This window comes from Leucopleurus acutus, assembly GCF_964270905.1.
Source record: "Leucopleurus acutus genome assembly, chromosome: 3".
Taxonomy (NCBI): domain Eukaryota; kingdom Metazoa; phylum Chordata; class Mammalia; order Artiodactyla; family Delphinidae; genus Leucopleurus; species Leucopleurus acutus.
In genome coordinates, this window is record NC_139145.1 from 164,353,962 (window position 1) to 164,379,596 (window position 25,635).

Here is a 25,635-nt window from a genome sequence, read left to right on the forward strand (position 1 = left end):
CTCGCCAACCATTAACCGCTGGGGCAAGAATTCCCATAAACAAGACCGTCTGTGCGGAAGGCTCGAGGATGCCACAATGCTGGGAGACGGCGTTGGCAACTCTAGCCAGGGTCTCCTCTTTTTCAAGTGGCAGAGACGGAGTGGCATCGCGGTCTGGTCGGGGCTGAGCACTGTGTCAGGGGCAGGAGCTAGTGGCTCGGGTGCGCAGTGCCTCCACAGCAGGCACAGGAGCCCAGGGCCATGGAGAGTAGGCAGAGGGGAAGGCACCCTGCGGGGTCCTGATCCACACAGCCTTGCTCCTTTGCCCTAATTCAGAGACACAGCGATAGCGATACCCAGAATTGCTCCAGGTGAATAATAATCATAACGATACATCTGCCAGAATTCCCATTCGCAAGGCACACTGGGAAGGTTCCCATGCATGCTCATCCCCTTGCCCAGGGCTTGCTGGACAGCTCACCAGCAGAATCTGGAGTAGAACAAAAGAGAACTCTGTCTCTGTACCATCTAATCCCTCTCACCCCTTCTGCACCCGTGGGCCCATCCTATTCACTGCCCACGAGTGAGGCTTCAGCGGGGCTGAGAAGCAGGGAGAAGATACAAAAGACAGCATCTCTGTCCACAAGACAAACACAGTCACCCCAGTCAGTTCACCCAAGTCCACGCAGCCGAACACTCGCAAGAGGAAGAAATGAGCAGCGGCGTCAGAGGTACCACTACCTTTCAGGGCAATGTAGTAGGGTTCTCACCCAAAACCATTTCTTCACCATCCACAGAGTAGCTACTGCTCTGCCAGTGGCGCTACTAAAAATTTGTCAAGACAATGCACTTAAGGAAACAAAAACCAATTCATGATAGAACCGAGGAGGAAAGAAGGGGGTTGTTAAGACTGCTTTTTATAGTAAAACACAATTCATCCCTAGCAACATAAGTGACTTTACTAGGCAGTACTGAGTAAGAATTTGACTTTTCTCTGGAATTCCACCAAGGATATGAGAGAAAATTTTCTCAGTAGAGGAGTCAAGTAAATAAACTTAAATATCAGATAGAGCTGATTTAGATTATAACAGCTCCAAACACATCTTTCACTTAGAAACAAATCCCAAATCTATCACAACATTTAAGAGGTCTGAAAACGCCACCCTAATCACGTATTTTTAATATACATTTGAAAAACATACTTAAACCCATGCCCCATCTCAAACAGAACCACTGGCTTCATTTAAATCTTGGTTAATCATTTAAATGGTTTAAATGGCTTCATCTAAATCTTCATTTGAATCTTGGATGGTTAAATCGCAAAGGAAAAAATATAATATTCCATGTCAGTAAGTCAGTTTACAAGGTCTCAACGGAAAGTTTCCTTCAATGATTGTTTTACTGCTCTTTGATTTCTTGAAAATCACTTACAGGATATTTTCAGCTATCTCTTTGCTCTCCTCTAAAACTGAGCCTCACTGTGCCACTGAGAAAGGGGAAACCAACATTCACTATCAAGTTTCATTTTCTTCAACTTTCCTTTTCAAAACACTGAGGGTAACAGGGACCAACTGATAATTATTATTGGTGCTAACAAAGACCAAAGCCGCCAGGCTTCTAAATATACAAAGCAGCAGCAACACAAGCTCAGAAGCCAGCTACTTAAGTGGTGTTAGAAGCATAAATACAAAGACAAGTTCCCTCGATATTCCACGAGGAAATCATTACACCAACATAGAAGGATATGCAGACTGCTCCCTCACTAAGGAACAGATTCGACTATCTTCACATATTCCATTGGAAAGAGAAGCGCTGCAGCCAGGAGTCTAGAATAAGATTTAGTAATGAAAGGAACACGGCACGATGAGCCGTGACGCTTCATAATAACCACAAACCCTTATTCTCTGCACATTCATTTAATGCCAACCTAAAACATGCCAAGCAGGTTAAAAATAATGCATTTATGTAAGTACCCCACACACACTCTAGAAAGGTTAAAGGGAAAGCTCTGAAAGAATGACTTATTGCCACAAGAACAGAGCCCCAAAAGAGACTGGCAATAAAAGTGAGTGGTCCCGGTGGGACTGAGAATTAATGTAGGCAAAGTCTTGTCCATGACAGGCTTCCGGGAAAGAAGCCCAGAGTCAGGGGCATGCTTCCCGGTCCTGACCCCACCTCTACCGGAGCTCCACTCTGAGCAAGTCATTCAACCTCCCTAGAAGCCTGCTTCCTCTTCCATAAAATTTAAAAAAAAATTTTTTTTTTAATGGACCAGCTCACGTTTGTGATGCCTTTTTAAAAGAAAGGTGAAGAATAACCACTAGGTGCTGGGGGCTCAGAGGGAACTACGGAATCCAAGGAGGAAACAGCCCCTGAGCCATCTCCCGAGACCCTCTCCAAGTGCAGGAGTCCTGCCCCCAGCACCCAGCTCCGAACCCTGGCAGGTGGCAGTGCCCCCGCTTGAGTGTGTCCAGTAATCATGACGGCCCCTTCTATGCCTGAACTGCTCTAATTATTTAAAACTTCTATCAAGCTAAATTCTCCTTCTTTCATCCAACCATGGGTACCAGTTTTCAATCAGTGACTACAAGGATAAAATTTAATACAGGACAGACAAGGAACAAAAAGGAGGAAAGAAAATAAGGCAGCCAAGCAAACAGTTCCAGGGCCAAGAAATGAAAGGCAACCAGTAGAAACGCCCTGTCTAAGTCAGACTGGCAATCTTAAGTACCAGGCTCACAACACCCTAGGAAAATGTTCACACCCTGATCTGTCCACCCCAGTCAACGAGAACCTATTTCCTGTGTTTCTACATCTTAGGAAAAAATGTTCGATTTTACTAACGGACTTGACCTCTCTGTTCAGCCATCCACATTCAACCCGAACTGCCCAGGAGGACCCCTGCCTGAGCCATTCTACCAGGTGAGGTCCCCACCCAGGGTCCTCCTGCTTCATCTGCCTAAACGTTCGGCCCATCCCACCCGACCAATCCAAATGAATGGTCCCTCTCCACCCTCCCTCTGCCAGATATCACTGCCCTAGATGCTGGAGCCAAGATCTAGGTCAGGGATTCAGAGTTGCCCAAAGGAGGGAAAAGCACTTTTAAAAGATGTTCCAGGCTACCCCTGGGATGGGACAGCGCAACCGCTGCCTACTTAAAATCTGCTCTGGTTCCTGATTCCAAGTCAGATAACTAAAGGGGCAGTTTGCCCAATGATTTTGGAAGGAGGAAGAAAGGAATAAACCCGTAGGCAGCACCGACTGGCTCTGCCCCAAACTGAACATGTACAGGAGACCAAGCAGAGGAGCAGAAGCACAGGCCTAGGCATAGCCACCAACAGACTTACCTCGCCAGGTAAAGCCTGAGGACAGCCACACTGACTGGGAGCAAGTTTTCTGTGAGCAGCCAGTCCAACCTGATGTCTTTTGAGGCTCTTCGGAGCGAAAGAAGTGATTTCTCTACTATGCATAATAAAGATATAAGAAAGTCTGGTCTCAGAAAGCACCAAAAATTCCATCACCAGGGCACAGGCGCCTTTCTAAGAGAAAGGAGCTGAATTCTGCACAGAATCCATTATTCTGTGACAGGTGGTAAAAACAGAGAGAAGACATACTAGACTTAGCTCCAGGGCATGAAGGGAAGACGTCCCAGGTCTGCTATTAAGAGGTAAGACGGGGCTTCTCTATCGGGCTAGTTGCACAAAATAAAATGCTTTCATTTGAAGGAGTTCATGTTTTCCTAAACCTTTGCTTTCTGCGGGGACCTCGCGGGGAGAGGGCGCAGTGGGGAGTATATTAACCCCAAGCTGACAGTGTTGAGTCGGCGTATGTCACTCCCAGCCACAACCAATCTCTTACAACGACTCAAAAGTAACCCCACCTGACAAGGACCAAGAAAAGAGGGAAGACAGTACTAAACCAGGGATGCACCGGCACTGCTCACTTCTGCCTCCGACCATCGCCCTCCCGCTGCAAACTGCTCCCTGTGACCCGGATTACCGAACTGATCTCACCGAATCTGGCGACTTGATTTTGAAAGAGGCCACGAAGGAACGTGAGCCGCCGGCCTCCGGGGCGCGCCCCGTCGCAGGCCGCTCCTCCGACGTCCCCGGCCCAGCCGTCCTCCCGGGAGCCGCCGCCAGCACTCCGCACGCGCCCTGCGCCCGCCCGCCCGCCGCGGCCCCGACCTGGCCCGCCCTCCTCGGCTCTCCAGCGCCGAGTCTGCATCCTCCCTGCCCCGCACCTGGCCCGCTGGGCGCTGCGCTCCGGGCTGCGGGCCCCGAGGCTGCCGCCGCCCGGACGCGCCAGCCAACGGGACTGGGCTCGGGGACGCGGGGCGCGGGGCCAGCTAACGCGGGATCTGGGCCCGGGCGGGAGGAGGCGCCGCCGCCGGGGTCCCGGGGACGCCCTGTCACGCCTCCCGCGCCTCCTCCCCGCGGGCCGGCCGCAAAGCTCGCCTCTCCCGCGGCCACCCCCCTCCTCGCCCCAGAGACACCGAGCCACCTGGCACTGCCTCCCAGGCAGTGCCCCGCGAGTGCCGGCCCCGCGCCGCCCCCCGGGGTCACCACGTTCCCAGATGTCCCTCCCGGGCCACCCCCGGAGACAATGGCTCACCCATCGCCCGGCCGGCCGCGCTTCATGTCTGCCACCACCTCCCCTCCTCCCTGGGCGGCGGGTGCCATGGCTGCCCCGTTTCCCAGAAGTGTAGATCGAGTCTGGGGAGGTGACAGGCTAGAGGACCGAGCAAAGAAACCAGGCGGCTTACGGGGTCGACGAGGGGCCAGGGACAAATCAGCCCCGGAGACGAGCCCAGATGAGAGCCCGCATTCCCGGGCCTGGCCCCGCCGCCCCCGTCCTCTCGGCCTCCGGGACAGGGGCCTCCGCCCTCGCCGTCCCCGCCGCCGCCTCCTCGGCCCTCCCTCGAAAGAGACAAAGAGCCGGCGCCCCAACCGGTGGAGCTGTAGCCTCCGGGGCGGGCGACGGGGAGATTTCACCCTGGAACGAGGGGCGGGCGCAGGGAAGGGCGAGCCGGCGGCGTCCGGGCCGAGCCACGGCACGGGGGGCTGCGCAGGCAGCGGGACCCGCCGGTGTGGAGCCGGGAGCCCCGGCACGGGGCAGCGGCCTGGGCGAGCGCGCTCCGGGCCCGACGGGCGGCGAGCACCGGGCGCGCCAGGGCCCGCGGACCGCGCCTCCGCGGCGGGGTTGGCGGAGCGCGCGCGGGCAGCGGCGCAGTTGCACTCACCGGATCGGAAGAAGGCCGCGATGTCGGCCAGGTCCTTGGCCGCCTCCTCGGCCCCCTCGCCGGCGCCGCCCCCGCAGCCCGAGCTCACCGCGCTGGCCGTGGCGGCGGGGCCGGAGGACGCGGCGGGGGCGGCGGCGCCGCCGCTGCTGCCGCTCATGGCTGCGGCGGCGCCCGCGGCCGCGCCCGGCTCGGGCCCCGCGCCCCTAGCACCGCGCGCCGCCCGCTCCGCGCCTGGCCTGGCGGCGCCGAGCGCCCAGCTGCCCGCGCCCGGCGCGTGGACGCAGAGCCCCGGGGCGGCGGCGGGCGGCGGCGACGGCGGCGGCTCGGCCGGAGGAGCGCGCCCACATAGACGAGGACTCCGCCCGAGAGCCGCGAGCCGGCCGCGGGGCGGGGGCGCGGAGCCACGGCCTCGGCGGCGCCGGCCGGAGCGCGGGCAGCAGCGCGCACCGTGCCGGACACGCAGTCGCGAGGGCGGGGGCCCGTGGCCGGCGGGAGCTCCGGGATCACGGGCGCCGGCGGCAGCCGCGAGCCTCCATCTTGATTTCAAATGGGGAAGGAAGGAGGGGGAGGGGGGAAATCACGGCAGAGGGAACCCGGGTGAAAGGAAAAGGGAGAGCAGGGAAAGGAGAGAGGAAGGAAAAAAAAAAAAAAAAAGAGGGGCTTCGGCAATTTCCGGCGAATATCGTCAGGGGCCGGAGCGTGGGCTCGGCGGGTGGGCGGGGCCTATGGTGGGCGGGGCCTGGCGGGAGAGGCGGGGCGGCGCCGGGGTGCCGGTCGCCCAGAGAGCTGGCGGATGCCTGTGGGAGCGTTCAGTCTTGCTCCTTCTCCCCGGCAGCTGCAACCCTTGGAAGGAGCAGGAGCGCTCTGACCAGCGAGGGCGGCCCTTTCCAGGCCCAGCACTGCGCCCCCCGCCGGGCGCTCGCTCGTGCTGCGCGAGGCCGTCCTCGGGGCGCTTGAGCTGTTCACTGCGGCTCTCGCCCGCGGGGCCGGCTGACTCCGGCACGGGACCGGTGTGTTTCTCGTTGGCGCAGCGCGGGCGCCGGCACGTAGACGGGGCTCCATAATAGTTGTTGAATAGAGAGATCGTGAAAATGGGTGTTGTGTACTCCAGTCCCGGAGGGAGCAGATCAAGCCTCTGAACTCCTGGGGGACGTCTTCTCGTCTGTAAAATGGGATTGCGGACTCACAGCTACCCCACCAGAATGTAGAGAATGGGGAAGGTGATGGTGGCTGAGGAGACCAAAGGACATGAGGGGTAGGTGACATCAAGCTTTACGGAAGACCCGTGTCAAGCCAGCATTTGACAGATATTCAGGTACAAACGCCTATGACGTGGCTGCAAGCAAAGGGAGCAGAAGTTATGGGTGTCAGAGGTTAAAGGAGCCAATGCTGCCGAAAACAAGGAGAGAGAGAAACAAGATTGATTTTAAAAAAACAATAAACAAAACTGATGAATACTGATGAAACCAGTACACATGTATACTGCAAATGAACAATTGAGTAAATAAATAGTGGGTGGTGGATACCAGGTTTTTCACTGTTGGAGAGGGAGGCTAGAATGATCCCTGTGGTACGGGATTAGAGTTGGAAACATCAGTATGAATTCATGTTTAGCTTAATATAGATACAGATGGATATATAGAAAGATTTACAGATATGTATATTTACAGGGGCTAGTACGTGTACATATATTTCCTTGCTCTGTCAGCTGAGTGGGCTTAGAAATAACACTCCTGTAGCAAGATGCACACCAGGCACTCAGATCTTGTTATTAACACCATTCTTCAGTAAAAGGAACCTGGGCTCTTCAGGGGGATGGCTGACTCTAGGACTAGGGCAGGAAATATACAAGAGAGCCTGGAGCATCTTGTTGCGCCAGAAGGTAAGGAAGGGCTCAAAAAAAATTTTTTTTTTAATTAATCAACAACCAGAACAATGATGGGGACACAGGAGCCAACTGAAAGAGCTCCCAGTGACCAAAGCTGTAACAGTTTGAACAGCAAAATAAAGCAATATTTGATTATACCCAAAGTATAAAATAAATATCCATGAGTCCATATTGATATAATTCAATGATTGAATAAGTAACTAATTGAGAGAGAAGAGACAAATATCCCATGCAGAAAAATTCAAAATCATTACCTAGATACTCTGCCCTCAATGAGATGGAATAGAAATTCCCTGTCCTTAACTATGGGCTGCACTTAGAGACTTCCAGAGTACGAAATGGAAAGAGGGAGGGGAGAGTAACTTTCCAATGAAGAAAACTGATAAACACTACTTCAGCCACATGAGCAAGGTTAACAGCAGTGATAAATCACATGGATGGTATATACCCTTGATATGATGGAATGAAAATGGCACTTTACCTCTGTGGTCTTCCTCCCAGAAACACAGTCTAATTATGAGAAAAACATCAGAAAAATCCCAGTTGAGAGACAGTCTACCAGTACTTCCCCAAACCACTAAGGTCAACAAAAATAAGGAGAGTCTGGAAAACTGTCACAGCCAAGAGGAGCCCAAGGAAACATGACAACTAAATGTAATGGAGTATTCTTAGGGATCCTGGAACCAAAAAAGGACATTAGGTAGAAACTAAGAAAATATGAGTAATACATGGACTTTAGTTAATAATAATCTACCAATACTGATTCATTAATTGTGAGTAATATGGGAAAATTGGACATGGGAACTCTGTACTATCTTCACAACTTTCCTGTAAATCTGAATCTATTCTAAAATAGAAGTTTATTTTTTTTTTAATTTTTAATTGTATGTAGAATCTCAAAAAGAAAAAATTCAGTAAGTCCAAATTTCTCAGGTGTGCTGCCCATGTTTCTTTTTCTTAGTTTTCTGTTGGGTAATTTCTATCTCCAGCTCTTATGCCTCCTCATGGCTTACTCCTAGTTCAGGGAAAACAATTTCCAGGAATTTTCTTTGTCAGTTGAGTACATTCCCCTTCCTGCCTTCTCCCCAAGGTTGCAGCCAATCTCCCAGAGGTATTGGTGGCATCACAGCATGGGATGGGGATGGGGAGATTGCATCCGGTCCTTGGTCACTATGGGTTCATGCTGGCGCTGGTGCCGATGAGTGTCCCATGTGTGTCTGCCTCCCCAGTGCTCCTGCGATAGGCATTGCCATGACCTTGTTTTCTGATGTTGCATTCTGCTCACCCAACCCCGGGGCCCCCTCTGTAGGTCTGCTGGCAGTCAGCGCCTCTCCCGAGCTCCTCCCAAGCAGTCAGGAAGACATTCAGCTGCTCACTGGGCTGCTCAGTCCCACCCCCTCCCACCCCACCCCAGAAAGTGAGGCCAAATTCTCTCTGCTCCCAGACCCCTCAAGTCTACCTGGGCACAGACTTCCTTTCTCAGAGATTGACATTGGGGTCTAATGCTATCCATTTCCTCTCCCACAAATTAAAGAATTATTATTTCCTCTGCAGGAAGAAAACTTCTCTCCAGGTTTGACATACTTTCTTCAAAATCTTTTCTTTGGGACATAACCTTTGTGTTCTTAGGAGACTCCGTTTTAAATTTATAAATGCTTTCCCTCCAATTCTTCCCTCTGCCATAGGTTCCAGAAGTGTCTCTTGAAATTCAGAAGCCAAGTGTCGACTTCTTTCTTTCCCTCTGCATCCCTCCCATAGTATCCTGCCCTGCAGGCAGTGAATACAAATCCCCCCTCTGTTGCCTAAATGGTGGAGAAAATTCAAAAATTTGAAAATATCAAAACTACTGGGGGGCAGGGGGCAAACTGGATGTCATTCAGTCACAGAAAGATCAGCAATCCCGTAGTGGTGGTACTTGGGAAGTGTCAATTGGAAAAAGCTAACTCCTGCTGGAGGGTTCTTGGGTGGAGGCAAGTTCTAGATGTTGGGAGTTGGCCTGAAAGGGAACGTTGACTGCATGGTAATGACTGCTAAGGGTGTTGGGATCAGAGTGGAATGACTGGTGTGTGTTTGGACAAAAAGAACTCTCTAGTGTTGAGACCCAGATATTGACCAATTCTTCTGTCTCAGGTAGAGTCATTTCCAAGAAATCTCAATAGAAGACTTTGTGTCTGAGTGTGGGACGTGCAGGAAGGCTCACCCAGACTGCAATAAGAGAAAGAGGCTGCACACAGGGTTTTTTTTTACCTTCTGCCATCTGAGCATGTGTAGGGGGATCTAAACAGGGTTTCATGACAGCTGCTGTTGATCCTGCCCCACTTTCAAAATTCAGCTCGAATTTCATCCCCTTTCGTTAAGCTGCTACAGTACATTAACTCGAATTGACCTCTCCCTTCTCTGTATTCTGGAGTACCACTCGTTCTGGCATTTGATCGTGTACTGCATTATATTATTTGCATCCTTTGCGTTTAATGTCTTGCCTACTAGATGGGGAGATCCCTTGCAGTCAGTACACAAGCATCAGCCTGTCTCCTGTGTGCCTAGATCTATACCAATCCCCAAGCCATGGGGCAAAAGAAATGGAGAAAGCCAGTTGGGGGACACAGGGTAAGTTGTCTAGTCAATATCCTTTCTCTCCTTCTTATCAGAACTCATGCCTGGCTAATATACTCTATTTCCCAGCTCTGAGGGCTATGTGACAGAGTGCTGGCCACTGAGTGGAAGGGACTGGGCAGGTCTCAGAAGAAAGAGTTCAGACACAGCAAGGGCATGCACTTAGCCCTTTGCCCTTTGTCCTCTTCAGAACACAGACAAAATACTGGAGGTGAAGAGGCCATCATGTGACTGCAAGAAGGTAAACATGAGAACAGAAGCACATGGTACAGATGGATGAGTGAGCTGCCCTTCTCTGGGCTTCTTATTACATAGAAACATACAAGAAAAAGACGACCCTGATTTAATTAGGTGGCTGTAAGTTGGGTGTTCAGGTTTTTTTTGTTTTGTTTTGTTTTAATTTATTTATTTGGCTGCGCCGGGTCTTAGTTGAGGCTTGCAGGATCTTTTTTTTTTAGTTGTGGCATGTGAACTCTTAGTTTCGGCATGCGGGATCTAGTTCCCTGACCAGGGATCAAACCTGGACCCCCTGCATTGGGAGCGCAAACTCTTAGCCACTGGACCACCAGGGAAGTCCCAGGTGTTTAGTTTTGTGCAGCCAAACCAGCTCTGACGGATAGACCAGTTATGGTTCTTTATCAGCACTTCTCAAACTTTTCCACCAAAGCAACCCTAAAGATGGAGGAGAGTGAAGAGGCGGGTGAAAGTTGTATCACTGGGGATCGTGGAGAGGAACCAAAGCGGCCACCACGAGATGAAATTCAAAAAGCTGCCAGCTTTTTCTTAGAAATGCATGTGAATTTTTCCTTCTCCTTACACATCTATATTTATTTTAATATATAAACAATGTCTTAACTCACTTACTAGTTGTTTTGGGTTGAATTGTGTCCTCCTCTAAAAAAAGATATGTTGAAGTCTTAACCCCCAAAACCTTAAATTGTGACCTTGTTTGGAAGTAGGGTCATTGCAGATATAATTAAAATGAGGTCATACTGGAGTAGGATGGGCCCCTAATCCAATACAGCTGGTGTCCTGATAAGATAGCCATATAAGAATAGAAATGCACAGGGAGAACGCCTCATGGAGTTGGAGAATTATAGATGCATCTACAAGCCAGGAAACACCAAAGGTTGCCAGCAAACTACCAGAAGCTAGCAGAGAAGCAAGGAAGGATTCCCCTATGGGTTTCAGAGAGAACACAGCCCTACTGGCACCTTGCTTTCAGACTTCTAACCTCCAGAACCAAGGCAATATATTCCTATTGTTTTAAGCCACCCAGTTTTGGGTTCTTACAGTTATGGCAGCCCTAGGAAACTCACAAGCTAAACCCGTCCTCCAAACTTTTGAGCAAAACTGTCATTCTAGGGAGAAATGTATACGTTGATCTTATAGATAATATTTGATGAGTGCTTAAGGTAAAGAAAAAGAATCTAGAGGAATGTGGCGAGTTCCAGGTTGAGAGGTTTTCAGGAGTGAATTGATGTTAATACAGACATACTATGGGAATGTCCAGATGATCTCTTGAGCTACGGGGCTTTACCTCTGGCCAGAATTGGAACTCTAACTCTAAATTTGAGCTAAAGAGCATAAAAATACCTGGAGATTTAACGTGACTAATCTGCTAAGGAAATGAGTGTGGAAAGTAAGTAGGGCAGAGGGCAGAGGGCTGCCATATGCCATACAGTGGGTAGCACTGTGTGATGTGACTTGTGTCCTGAGAGTCCCCAGCTGGTCCTGGGGCAGATTAAGGAGCAGGTAAAAGGAGCAAAGCAGACCCACCGGGGCCAGGGCATCTAATTCAGCCCAGGCCATGCTAAGTTGGCTCACAAGGCAGTACAAATAGACCCAGCTTCTTTCTTTGATTTGGGGTGACCTCCACTAAGCTACTAAAAGGTCCAAGCAAGAGCCCTACTTATTCTGCTCTGAACCTGTAGTCACAGGCATGGGACCCCTGGAATGGCTGCCTGGCCTTGTGGGTTGATTGGTAAGAGTCTTTCGAGCTCCTTCACTCCAGCAATTTTTTTAGCCATTGAGATAGCTCAGAATATACAAATTAAGCAAAGACACCCGGTGGGAGGTGGAAGAGAGAGTTAGGTGGAATAAGCCTGGCAAAGGAACAGGGGATGGAAATTGGAAGTATCTGAGGTGGACAGGGGACAAAAAATATGTGTGTATGTGTGTGTGTGTGCATGTGTGTGTGTACATGCACACATGTGTGCAGACACGCTTATGCATGTTTGTAGGGGATGAGTTGATGAAGATCTGGAAGTTCTGGTAGCAGGGAAACCCAATTATACATGAAGAAAAGATAAAGATAGATTTGGCTTTAAAATGAGCTCAGATTTGGAAGTTGCAAGGTTTTATTATTACTGGTATGTTAATGAGAAGAGTGTACAGGAGAAGTGACAATAGCTATATTTGCTGCCTTGGTTTCAAACTGAACTATGTTACAGCTCATTACTTAATAACTGCTGACTTTCTGTCCCTGTCCAGTAACTCAAAGAATTCCAAAGTGAGTCCCCAGACCCAAATATGCAGAATCTGAAATTCTACCAGGTGGGAAATTCAGTCGTTCTCATCCTGGCCAACTGCTGGTCTTCAAGATTTCTGTAAGGGATAAATACTCCTGGGAGCGCTAACACCTTAAACCTTTATCGCTTAATGCCTTTTAGAGAGGATTAGTGGATTAACCCAGCATCGGCAAGAGTAATAAGAGGGATGAAAGAAGGAGAAGAGCGATGGAAGGCACCAATAACAAAAGCACCTACTTTGACTGCTTTTGACTGGTCTTACTGCCTCTGTTTAGTGTGGACCCTCAGAAAGTTCTGACCCTGGTTCCTTGGCAGAGGTAGTGAAGATTCTTATATTTGGGGGTCACTGATTACTCACTGAAGACCCCACAGGCAAAGGCCCTGAGGCAGCCTGTTCTGTTTGGCTATTTGAGGAAGGGAGGGAAGACCACCATGGCTGAGTGTGGGGGAACATTTTTTAAAAATTTTTATTGGAGTCTAGTTGATATACAACGTTGTGTTAATTTCAGGTGTACAGCAAAGTGAATCAGTTATACATATATGTATATCCACTCTTTTTTTTTTAGATTCTTTTCAACCTCGGACCTCTTTTTACGTCTTGTTTCTTTATCTCTGGCCTCAGAGTAAAATCAGGGGCTGCGCAAAGCAACAAGGAACTCCAATTAGTGGATTGGATTTATTTTCAAAACCAGTACAGTTGACTGTCTTCTTCCAGAGACGCCAGATACATAGCATCACGGAGGGCTTCCCTGGTGGCACAGTGGTTGAGAGTCCGTCTGCCGATGCAGGGGACACGGGTTCGTGCCCCGGTCCGGGAAGATCTCACGTGCCGTGGAGCGGCTGGGCCCGTGAGCCATGGCCGCTGAGCCTGTGCGTCCGGAGCCTGTGCTCCGCAGCGGGGGAGGCCACAGCAGTGAGAGGCCCACGTGCCGCAAAACAAACAAACAAAAACATAGCATCACGGAGAAAAAAGAAGTCCCAATGAGAACTAGTTTTCAATGCCACTTCTGACACTGACTACCTGTGTGATCCTGGGTGAGTGAACTAGAGAAATGAACATTGCCTGCTTGACCATGGCCTTCAGGAACTGCCCTTCTCCCCAGACCTCATATGCATCACTGCTTGTACCCGCTAGCCCCCATCTACCCCTCGTCCATCCCTACCTCCTTCATTGGAGGAGGAAGAAAGTACCTGGAGACAAGCCAGACTGAGCTCATTCCTACTTGAATTGGGAAACTTGGAGAAAGAGGCAAGGGGGACAGGGCAACCAGGCAGCAGGAGAAGTAACTACAGGGAATGGATGGGAGGGAGGCCCCCCAGCACTACTTCCCTGATGCCAGGCTGTTCACCAGTCCCCTCGGTTTAGCCCCTACAGTAAACCCTTCTCCTGAGACCACCTGAGGGGGTCTCTAGCTCAGAGCATCCCACTGGAAAGGAAGCAGTTTCAGGGGACAGTTCTAGGTCACAGACCCTCACTGAGCTATGGCTTTGGAGCAGAACTGGGGACAGGGCATAGAGCCCCTCCTCCGCACATCCTGGGACAGGATTGGTAAAGCCCACAGTCAGCAGTCTGGGGACAGCTGATGAGCTATCCCTGTGCTTTCTCAAGGATGGACCCTGTGGGCCCACTGGAGGCAAGAGAAAGCCTCAGACAGAGAGCCACTTAAAGGAGGAAATGAAGGTGAGAAGGACGAAGCATTTGAATTACCCTCCTCCCAGCCCTGAGCCTGCAGTCTACTTCTGTGAAAACCCCAAAATGGTCATGCACACTGTTGATTCGCCCGGTTTCAGCATTGGCTGAATTCTCAACCTTTCTCTGTTTCTGCAAATAGAGTTAAAGATTCCAGAAAGTACAATGGAGATATCTGAGAGTCATTGCAGGGATTAACCCCCGCCCCGACCCTAGGCATCACAACCCTCCCCCCACTTCTGTCCTCTCTCTCTCTCTGGACAAGCACAGTGACCTCAACAACCCTGAGGCAACCGTGGGGCTAGGCTAGAATGCCACCCAGCTCTGAGGTGGGGCAACATGCATATCAGACCAGGGAGGAGAGGGGACGTGGTACCCGGTCTTTACACTCTGCTCCGCAACTGGCCCCCGAGGAGCCACGCTGCTCGTTTATGGGAGTCACAGAGGAGCAGGGGTGGCACCACAGGCTCATTGCCCACAACACAGCCTTGGATGGAACACAAAGGTATGTACAGGTGCTTGGTCCCTTCTCTGTGACTCCAAAATCCAAAAGTTCTGAAAATCAATGTCATTTGTAACTCTTTTGGTGGCAAAAACTGACTTAAGATATGTGAGGTTATGGGTATACTTTATCTATCTCATTTAGGGTGAATCATATTTTTGCTGCAGAAATACTGCAGGATGTGATTTTGGGGATACAGCCCAAGAGCCTACTGGGGGTATTAAGCATTTTACAGTATACAAACTGTGTTACCTTTCCATATCTGAAATTTTTTTAATGAACTTCAGACAGGGTCAGAATTGTGAAATCCATCTGGTTCCTAAGGTTTTAGATAGGGAATTGTGGACATAGAGATTGTATACAAATGGCCAATAAGCACAGAAAAAGATGTTGAACATAATTAGCCATCAGGAAAGTGCAAACCAAACCACAGTGAGATACCACTTCACACCCACTAGAATGGCTGTAATCAAAAAGGCATCCAGAAACAAGTTCTTACAAGGATGTAGGGAAACTAGAATCTCATTCCTTCTTGGTGGGAATGTAAAATGGTGCAGCCACTTCAGAAAACAGTTTGGCAGTTCTTCAAAAAGTTAAACATAGAGTTACCATATGACCCAGCTACTCTCGTCCTAGATATATAACCGAGAGAAATGAAAACTTGCGTCCACACAAAAATCTCTATGCAAATGTTCACGGCAGCATTATTCATGATAGCAAAGGACTGGAAACAATCCAACTGCCATCAATTGTTGAATGTATGAAGAAAATGTATATCCACGCGATGGAATATTATTCAGCCGTAAAAGGAATGAAGTACTGACACCTGCTACAACACAGATGAATCTTGAAAACATTATGCTAAGTGAAAGAAGCCAGTCACAAAAGGCCACATATTGTATAATTCTATTTATATAAAAATATCCAGAGTAGACAAATCCATGGAGACAGAAAGTAGATCAGTGGTTGCCAGGGGCTGAGGGAGGGAGCATTGAGTTGTGTACTTAAAATGGGCAAATTGTGTAGTATATGAATTATATCTCAAAAAAGCTGTTGAAACAGAAATAAATACAAATGGAATCTGGTAGATACAGCTGTGGCTAATTCAAAACAAGGCAGTAGAATGTCAGGGCAGGTGCTATGGATTGAATGTATCCCTGCAAGATTCAGATGTTGGAATCCTACCCCCCAAGGTGATGGTACCAGGAGGTGATTAGGTCATGAGGTGGAGTCCCCATGAAGGGAATTAGTGCCCTTATAAAAGAGGCTCCACAGAACTCCCGTGCCCCTTCCACAGGGTTACAGTGAAAAGGCTGCCATCCAGGAAGAAAAGCCTTGCTAGACACTGAATCTGCCGGCACCATGATTTTGGATCTCCCAGCCTCCGGAAGTGTAACAAATCAATCCTTGTTGTTTCTAAGCCACCTAGTTTATGGTGTTTTGTTATAGCAGCTCAAATGCATTAAGACTGCATCTCGGGAACTTCTTAGGCCCTCACATAAAGGAAGAAAAGGTGAAATTGTCCAAAACAGGCTGCTGCAGTAGTAGAGACCTTTGAGGGGTTCCTCCCGGGGGTAAAATGTGCTAACAAGCATGATATTCAGGGATCTGACCATACAACCCACCATCCTCAACTGACCGGTCTCACAGGGCCAGCTGGGAATCTCCCATGGCAGGTGCTGTCCCTGAGCAGCCATAATGGACGGTGCTCTTCCCCCACTAGCCAGAGGGGTTCAGGGATCTTTCCTAAAGGAGGTGTCTGTGGCAGTTGCTTCCCTTGAACTGCACAGTCTTATGAACTGCACAGTCTTTGGTCAAGTACCGAAGAAGTTGCAAAGTGCCAGGAGAGAATCATAGCAAAACCCATGGAAGAGTGGACCTTCCTAGAGACTGTGGAATGAGAGGCAAACAAGCGGCCCTTGGTACCATTTCCGGATACAGTGGTTTACTTGTGACCCCATAGTTCAACAGGGAGGAAGCCAGAGACATAAACAGTCCAATGTCTCTCTCCTCCCACCCTCTATCTGCTGCCTGTGCCTCCCATTGGCTGCACCCGACTAGGAGCGAGAACAAGGGAGGCTGTGGATGAGTCCATAGCCATCAGACTCCTGAGGATGGAGAGGAGTGAAGAAAGGTAGAGGGCGCATCTAGTGGGCAAAGGACGACATGATGAAGTGGCTCCAGCATTTGGAAGTTCTGAGTCAGCCAACACTCAGCACCTGTCTGAGCATGACCCTGTGCATGGAGCTCCAAGTGACAAGACATAGTTGGAAGGATAAGACCCAGTCACTTGACAAGACACTTATGATTACAAAAGAGAATATGTGGGCCGCTGGTGGGGGACCCTGACGCCCAAGGAGACGGGAGGAACCCCAAAGTGAACTGGTAGGAAGTAGGGGCACTGAGGGGGGAGGAAAAGTGGAGGCCAGACAGGCTCAGTGCCCCTGAGGCCGGGGAGATCAGGAGATGTAGGCAGGAGGTGCCCTCCAGGAGGAGCAGAAGAGGAGCAGAGTGCGATTGCCGTGCCCGCTTGGGACAGGGAGACTGCTGAGCTCCCAGGCCGATCCCCTGCCCTCCAAAGCCCCCTCCAGGCTGCATGGGTCCAGCGGGCATAGGAGGGAGTCCAGGGAGATCAGGAGAGGCAGGCGGGAGGGGCCCTCTGAGACTGGAGGAGCAGCAGAGGAGAGGAGAGAGTTTGCCCCCCGCCCACTAGAGCCCAGAAAGGCTGCTGGGCTCCCAGGTGAGGTCCCCTGTCCTCTGAGACCAGGTGTGGGGGACACACCTGGGCCCCTTCTGTTCCTTGACCCTAAGCCCCTCCCCCCACAGCCCCCAGGGCCTTTTCCAGCCCTGTGGGTCCTGAGCAGTGGCCCTGCCCACCACCTAAACTCACCCTTGCTTAGTCCCCTACCCTCCACAGCCAAGGCCTTACCCGACCATTTTTTTCTTTTCCCTCCTCTTTTTTACTATTGTGGTACTAATGTACCTTCCGGTTGTTGTCATCTATATTTTTATATTCTTCCTAACATATCTGTTAGTTTCCTACTCTAATTTTATTTTTTACTTGTTATCGTTCTTTTTTTCTTTTCCTTCTGCCCCAGGCGGCTTGTGGGATCTTGGTTCACAAACCTGGGGTCGGGCTGAAGCTCCTGCGGTGGGGGTTCCAGGTCCGAACCACTGGACTAACAGAGAACCTCAGACCACAGAGAATATTCATCAGTGTGAAGTCTCATGGAGTTCATCTCAGCACCAAGACCCAGCTCTACCAAAAAGCCTACAAACTCCAGTGTTGGAAGCCTCAGGCCAAACAACCAGTAAGACAGGAACACAATCCCACTCATAAAAAAAAAAGGAAAAAAAAAGATGAGACAGCAAAAAAATATGACACAGATGAAGGAGCAAGGCAAAAACATACAAGACAAATAGGCAATCTACCTGAAAAAGAATTCAGAGTAATGATAGTAAAGGTGATCCAGAATCTCGGAAATAGAATGGAGGCACGGACTGAGACAATACAAGAAAGGTTTAACAAAGATCTAGAAGAACTAAAGAACAAACAAAGAGAGATGAACAACACAATAACTCAAGTGAAAAATACACTAGAAGGAATCAATAAAAGAATAACTGAGGCAGAAGAATGAATAAGTGAGCTGGAAGCCAAAATAGTGGAAATAACTGCCAAGGAGCAGAATAAAGAAAATAGAATGAAAAGAACTGAAGACAGTCTCAGAGACCTCTGGGACAACACTAAACACACCAACATTCGAATTATAGGGGTCCCAGAAGAAGAAGAGAAAAAGAAAGGGTTTGAGAAAATATTTGAAGAGATTATAGTTGAAAACTTCCCTAACATGGGAAAGGAAATAGTCACCCAAGTCCAGTAAGCACAGAGAGTCCCAAACAGGATAAACTCTAGGATAAACATGCCAAGACACATATTAATCAAACTAACAAAAATTAAATACAAAGAAAAGATATTAAAAGCAGCAAGGGAAAAACAAAAAATAACATACAAAGGAACCCCCATAAGGTTATCAGCTGATTTTTCAGCAGAAACTCTGCAGGCCAGAAGGGAGTGGCAGGATAAAGTGATGAAAGAGAAAAAGCTACAACCAAGATTACTCTACCCAGCAAGGATCTCATTCAGATTTGATGGAGAAATCAAAAGCTTTTCAGACAAGCAAAAGCTAAGAGAATTCAGCACCACCAAACCAGCTTTACAACAAATGCTAAAGGAACTTCTGAAGGCGGGAAACACAAGAGGAGAAAAAGACCCACAAAAACAAACCCCAAACAATTAAGAAAATGTTAATAGGAACATAACATATCGATAATAACCTTGAATGTAAATGGATTAAATGCCACAACCAAAAGACGCAGACTGGCTGAATGGATACAAAAACAAGGCCCATATATATGCTGTCTATAAGAGACCGACTTCAGACCTAGGGACACATACAGGCTGAAAGTGAAGGGATGGAAAAAGATATTCCATGCAAATGGAAATCAAAAGAAAGTTGGAGTAGCAATACTCATATCGGATAAAATAGACTTTAAAATAAAGACAGTTACAAGAGATAAGGAAGGGCACTACATAATGATCGAGGGGTCAATCCAAAAGAAGATATAACAATTACAAATATTTATGTACCCAACTTAGGAACACCTCAATATGTAAGGCAAATGCTAACAACCATGAAAGGAGAAATCGACAGTAACACAATAATAGTAGGGGACTTTAACACCCCACCTTCACGAATGGACAGATCATCCAAACAGAAAATAAATAAGGAAACACAAGCTTTTAATGATACAATAGACCAGAGAGATCTAATTGATGTTTATAGAACATTCCACCCAAGAGTAGCAGCATACACTTTCCTCTCAAGTGCGCATGAAACATTCTTCAGGATAGATAACATCTTGGGTCACAAGTCAAGCCTCGAAAAAGTTAAGAAAATTGAAATCATATCAAGCATCTTTTCTGACCATGACGCTATGAGATTGGAAATCAATTACAGGAAAAAAACTGTAATAAAACACAAATACATGGAGGCTAAACAGTGTGCTACTAAATAACTAAGAGATCACTGAAGAAATCAAAGAAGAAATAAAAAAATACATAGAAGCAAAGGACAATGAAAACATGGCGACCCAAAACCTATGCGATGCAGCAAAAGCAGTTCTAAGAGGAAATTTTATAGCAATACAATCTCACCTCAAGAAACAAGAAAAATCTCAAATAAGCAATCTAACCCTACATTTAAAACAACTAGAGAAAGAAGGACAAAGAAAACCCAAAGTCAGTAGAAGGAAAGAAATCATAAAGATCAGAGCAGAAATAAATGAAATAGAAACAAAGAAAACAATAGCAAAGATCAATAAAACTAAAAGCTTGTTCTTGGAGAAGATAAACAAAACTGATTAACCCTTAGCCAGACTCATCAAGAAAAAAAGGGAGAGGACGCAAATCAATAAAATTAGAAATGAAAAAGGAGAAATCACAACTGACACCACAGAAATACAAAGGATTATAAGAGACTACTACAAACAACTATATGCCAATAAAATGGACAACCATGAAGAAATGGACAAATTCTTGGAAAAGTACAATTTTCCAAGACTGAACCAGGAAGAATTAGAAAATATAAACAGACCTATCACAAGTAATGAAATTGAAACCGTAATTAAAATCTTCCAACAAACAAAAGTCCAGGTCCAGATGGCTTCACAGGCAAATTCTATCAAACATTTAGAGAAGAGCTAACACCGATCCTTCCCAAATTCTTCCAAAAAATTGCAGAGGAAGAAACACTCTCAAATTCATTCTACGAAGCCACCATCACCATGACACCAAAACCAGAAAAAGATATCACAAAACAAGAATGTTATAGACCAGTATCACTGATGAACATAGATGCAAAAGTCCTGAACAAATGCTAGAAAAAAGAATCCAACAACATATTAAAAGAATCATACACCATGATCAGGTGGGATTTATCCCAGGGATGCAAGGATTCTTTTCAATATATGCAAATCAGTCAATGTGATATACCACATTAACAAATTAAGGGATAAAGACCATATGATCAACTCAATAAATGCCGAAAAAGCTTTTGATAATATTCAGCACATATTTATGATAAAAACTCTCCAGAAAACGGGCATAGAGGGAACCTGCCCCAACATAATAAAGGCCATACATGACAAACCTACAGCAAGCATCATACTCAATGGCAAAAAACTGAAAACCTTTTCACTAAGGTCAGGAACAAGACAAGGATGTCCACTCTCGCCACTCTTATTCAACATAGTTTTGGAAGTCCTAGCCACAGCAATCAGAAGAGAAAATGAAATAAAAGGAATACAAATTGGAAATAAGACGTTAAAAGGTCACTGTTTGCCGATGACATGATACTATACATAGAAAATCCTAAAGATGCCACCAGAAAACTACTAGAAGTAATCAATGAATTTGGTAAGGTTGCAGGATAGAAAATTAATGCACAGAAATCTCTGGCATTCCTATACACCAACAATGAAAAATGAGAAAGAGAAATTAAGGAAACACTGCCATTTACCACTGCAACAAAAAGAATAAAATACCTAGGAATAAACCTGCCTAGGGAGGTGAAAGACTTGTTCTCAGAAAACTATAAAACACTAATGAAAGAAATCAAAGTTGACATAAACAGATGGAGAAATAGACCATGTTCTGGATTGGAAGAATCAATATTGTGAAAATGACTATACGACCCAAAGCAATCTACAGATTCAATGCAATCCCTATCAAATTACAAAAGGCATTCTTCACAGAATTCGAACAAAAAATTTTACAGTTCATATGGAAACACAAAAGACCCCGAATTGCCAAAGCAATCTTGATAAAGAAAAACGGAGTTGGAGGAATCAGGCTCCCCGACTTCAAACTATACCACGAAGCTACAGTAAACAAGACAATATGGTAGGGCTTCCTTGGTGGCGCAGTGGTTGAGAATCTGCCTGCCAATGCAGGGGCACGGGTTCGAGCACTGGTCTGGGAAGATCCCACATGCCGCAGAGCAACTGGGCCCGTGAGCCACTACTACTGAGCCTGCGCGTCTGGAGCCTGCGCTCTGCAACAAGAGAGGCTGCGACAGTGAGAGGCCCGCGCACCGCAATGAAGAGTGGTCCCCACTTGCTGCAACTGGAGAAAGCCCTCGTGCAGAAACGAAGACCCAACACAGCCAAAAATAACTAAAAAAAAGACAGTATGGTACTGGCACAAAAAACAGAAATATAGATCAATGGTACAGGATAGACTGCCCAGAGATAAACCCACGCTCATATGGTCACCTAATTTATGACAAAGGAGGCAAGAACACACAATGGAGAAAAGACAGCCTCTTCAATAAATGGTGCTGGGAAAACTGGACAGCTACATTTAAAAGAATAAAATTAGAATGCTACCTAACACCATACACAAAAATAAACTCCAAATGGATTAAAGACTTAAATTTAAGACCAGACACTATAAAACTCTTAGAGGAAAACAGCAAAAACACTCTGACATAAATCACAGCAAGATTTTTTTGACCCGCCTCCTAGAGTAACGGAAACAAAAACAAAAATAAACGGGACTTAAAAGCTTTTGCATAGCAAAGGAAACCATAAACAAGACAAAAAGACAACCCACAGAATGGGAGAAAATATTTGCAAATGAAACAACACACAAAGGATTAATCTCCAAAATATACAGACAGCTCATGGAGCTCAATATCAAGAAAACAAACAATCCAGTTAAAAAATGGGCAGAAAACCTAAATAGACATTTCACCAAGGAAGACATACAGATGGCCAAGAGGCACATGAAAAGATGCTCAAGATCACTAATTATTAGAGAAATGCAAATCAAAACTACAATGAGGTATCACCTCATGCCGTTCAGAATGGCCATTATCAAAAAATCTAGAAACAATAAATGCTGCAAAGGGTGTGGTGTAAAGGGAGCCCTCCTGCCCTGTTGGTCGGAATGTAAATTGATACAGCCACTATGGAAAATAGTATGGAGGTTCCTTAAAAAACTAAAAATAGAACTACCATCTGACACAGCAATCCCATTACTGGGCATATACCCTGAGAAAACCATAATTCAGAAAGAGACATGTACCACAATGTTCATTGCAGCTCTATTTACAGTAGCCAGGACATGGAAGCAACCTAAGTGTCCATCAACAGATGAATGGATAAAGAAGATGTGGCACATTTATACAATGGAATATTACTCAGCCATAAAATGAAATGAAATTTAGTTATTTGTAGTGAGATGGATGGACCTAGAGTCTGTCATACAGAGTGAAGTAAGTCAGAAAGAGAAAAAGAATACCGTATGCTAACACATATATATGGAATCTAAAAAAGAAAGGTACTGATGAACCTAGTTGCAGAGCAGGAATAAAGAGATAAACATAGAAAATGGACTTGAGGATATGGGGTGGGAAGGCGAAGCTGGGATGAAGTGAGAGTAGCATCGACACATATACACCACTGAATATAAGATAGTTGGCTGGTGGGAAGCAGCCGCATAGCCCAGGGAGATCGGCTCGGTGCTTTGCGATGACCTAGAGGGGTGGGATAGGGAGGGTGGGAGGGAGGCTCAAGAGGGAGGGGATATGGGGACGTGTGTGTGCATATGGCATTCGCTTTGCTGTGCAACAGAAACTAACAGAGTATTGTGAAGCAATTATACTCCAATAGAGATCTATTTAAAAAAATAAAGAATTTGTGTTCAATTGTGTAGCAGACACAATCAATGCCTAAGGAACTCAAAGCAGTAAGAACCCCCCTTGCAGTGATGTGATAAGGGAAGAATCCTTAGGTCAGAATTTTATTGCTTTTGGTCAAAGGCCAAGACTCAAAGAATAAAGAATAAATACAATGTGATCTTTTAATAAATTATGGAGATACAACTATGCACTTGGAATAAAGCAAAACTGGGCTTCCTAGCATAGACTAGGTTGATCTCCTACCTGGGACACTGTGGGCAGGTCAGATGTGTCTGGATGACACGTCTCCTTGGCCTTGAACAGCTGTCCTCTCTCATGTTGCAGTATCCTTTACAGCAAGAGCTAGCAGCCAGCATCTCACCACATGGGAGGAGATATTACCCCCACCTCCCTTCCATCCTGCTCCATGGTGCACAGATTCTTTCCCAAAGGAGAGACTCAAGAAGATACCTCCCAATCTCTTAATTTATCACTTCCCCCTACCTTTCCCCTTTGGTAAACATAAGTTAGATTTTGAGATCTGTGAGGCTGTTTCAGTTTTGTTAAAAAGTTCATTTGTATCATTTTTAAATTAGATTCCACATATAAGTGATATCATATCTCAACTATACTCCAATAAAAATTTTTAAAAAGAAAAAAAGAAGAAGATACCTCCCACCTGCAGAAGGAAGCCCTGGTTTGTGTCCTTTCAGCAAGACTCTCTTCTCTGCTCAGCTTCTCCCAGCTCTTCACAACCTCAGGGAAGCGAGGAAAGGAGCTAATATGTATTGCCTGAAATACTATGTTATCTGGATTTTTACAAAATCATGGGACTGGAAACCATTTAGAAGCCATGGTGTTTTGTTCATTCACTTCCCTCCATCCCATTCCCCACCTTGGTGACACTTTCCCGTGTCACTGGTCTTCTTTCCTTCCTGTCTTCTGCACTCTCTCCTACATTATCTAATTGGTGTCCCTGTATATTTATCTTTCCTGAGATAGAAGCCAATGGGAAGGTGAAGGTGAGACCATACTGAACTACAGGGGAGCAGTAAGTCACACATAACTGGATCTCCTCAATCCTGAATCTAAAAACTACCCTGGACAGAATATGTCCAGATTAGTTTACCCTGGAGTCCTACAGAAATAATGAAGCTTTAACAAGATGTGTTCTGCCTTTATTGGAATTCATCTGCATTGGAAGATGCTGGCCTTATGTTATTTAATTTCCCTTTAATAAATAAAGATCCATGTGTTAGCTGTTTTAAGATTTGGTAGTAGGAAAGTTTGTCTCTGCTGACAGATGGTTGTGCTTCCTTTTAGGAGCTAATGCAAAGTAGGGAACTCGCTGTGTTTCTTTTTATTCTGTGGAAGATGAGATGCTCAGAATTAAGTTATGCGCTTATTTGCATCAGTTTTACAATAATCTACTCCCCTTTGTTACGTGGCTCTTATTCTTTTATTGTTATTTTAAAAGTTTTTACTTCTTTATTTCTCCTAAGTTTCCTCAAGCTCTTTTCTGGAGAAGGTTGGAGATAGATGGCTGATTAGATGGATGGATGGATGGGTGGATAGATGGATGGGTGGATGGATAAGTCAGTGGTTATATGATATATAGATAAATAGATGGATAGACAGACAAACCAGTTGGATTGAATTGTGAGTAAGGGAAAGGTAGACTCCAGTACAGTTCCTTCCCATTCTGATCTTTTTTTTATGCCATGGACTTACCTTCTCTTTCAAGGATCCAGTGCTCTCTATTTTTATCAAGATTTTCATGAGAGTCTGTGTAGCACAGTAACTAAGAGTATGGTTCTGGAGTCAGAGTCAGGTGCACACTCCAAATAGCTACTATATCTGTGTAAATATAAGAAGCTTACCCTCAGTTTCCTTATCTGTAAAATGGGGATAATAGCATTTCCTACATCATACAGTTGTTCTGAGGTTTCAGTTGGATAATACATGTAAACTGCTGACTATGGTCTATATACCATATTGTAAAGGCTCAGTGAACATTGGTCATTATTATTCCTCAGTTATGTGACCGCTTTTTCATCTTCTTTGGCTTCCCTCTCCATGTACTCTTCATCATATGTTTGGACTATTACAGTAGCCTTCTAACTTGTCTTGGAATTCAGAATCTTACAGCTCAAAAGGATTACTTAACTCAAGGTCTCAATTTTATTACTATAACCTAGAAAACCTTGACAAGAGAAATGTCATGCCTATGTGACACAGTCACACAACATGGATTTCAGCAGATAGGGACACTTAGCCATGTCTAGGTATAACTGGTGAACCATTGGATACCTTAAAGGAACCACCTGGGAAGAGAACTCAGCTGTGCCCACTGCTAGGGTGTTTCTCCATACAGGTGGGGTGGCCTGTTGGTACAGCCTATCTGAGGAGCCTCTGGTGTCAGGGCTCATCCACAGGGGAGAGGGATCCA

The 25,635-nt window shown here is 46.6% G+C and overlaps 1 protein-coding gene across 3 annotated transcripts in view; it reads right to left on the reverse strand.

The window, feature by feature from the left end:
- Nucleotides 1–5,436, reverse strand: part of TRIO (trio Rho guanine nucleotide exchange factor) — a 370,973-nt gene extending 365,537 nt beyond the window's left edge. For 2 of the 3 annotated variants that reach the window (XM_082837245.1, XM_082837243.1), the window contains exon 1: nucleotides 3,993–4,208. In XM_082837245.1, coding sequence (XP_082693371.1) covers nucleotides 3,993–4,206 — 214 coding nt within the window. In that variant the 5' untranslated portion in view covers nucleotides 4,207–4,208. Of the gene's footprint in view, nucleotides 1–3,992; nucleotides 4,209–5,221 lie in introns of those variants that run through there. The other variant, XM_082837244.1, reaches the window with a different exon arrangement.
- Nucleotides 5,437–25,635: the final 20,199 nt, after the last annotated feature.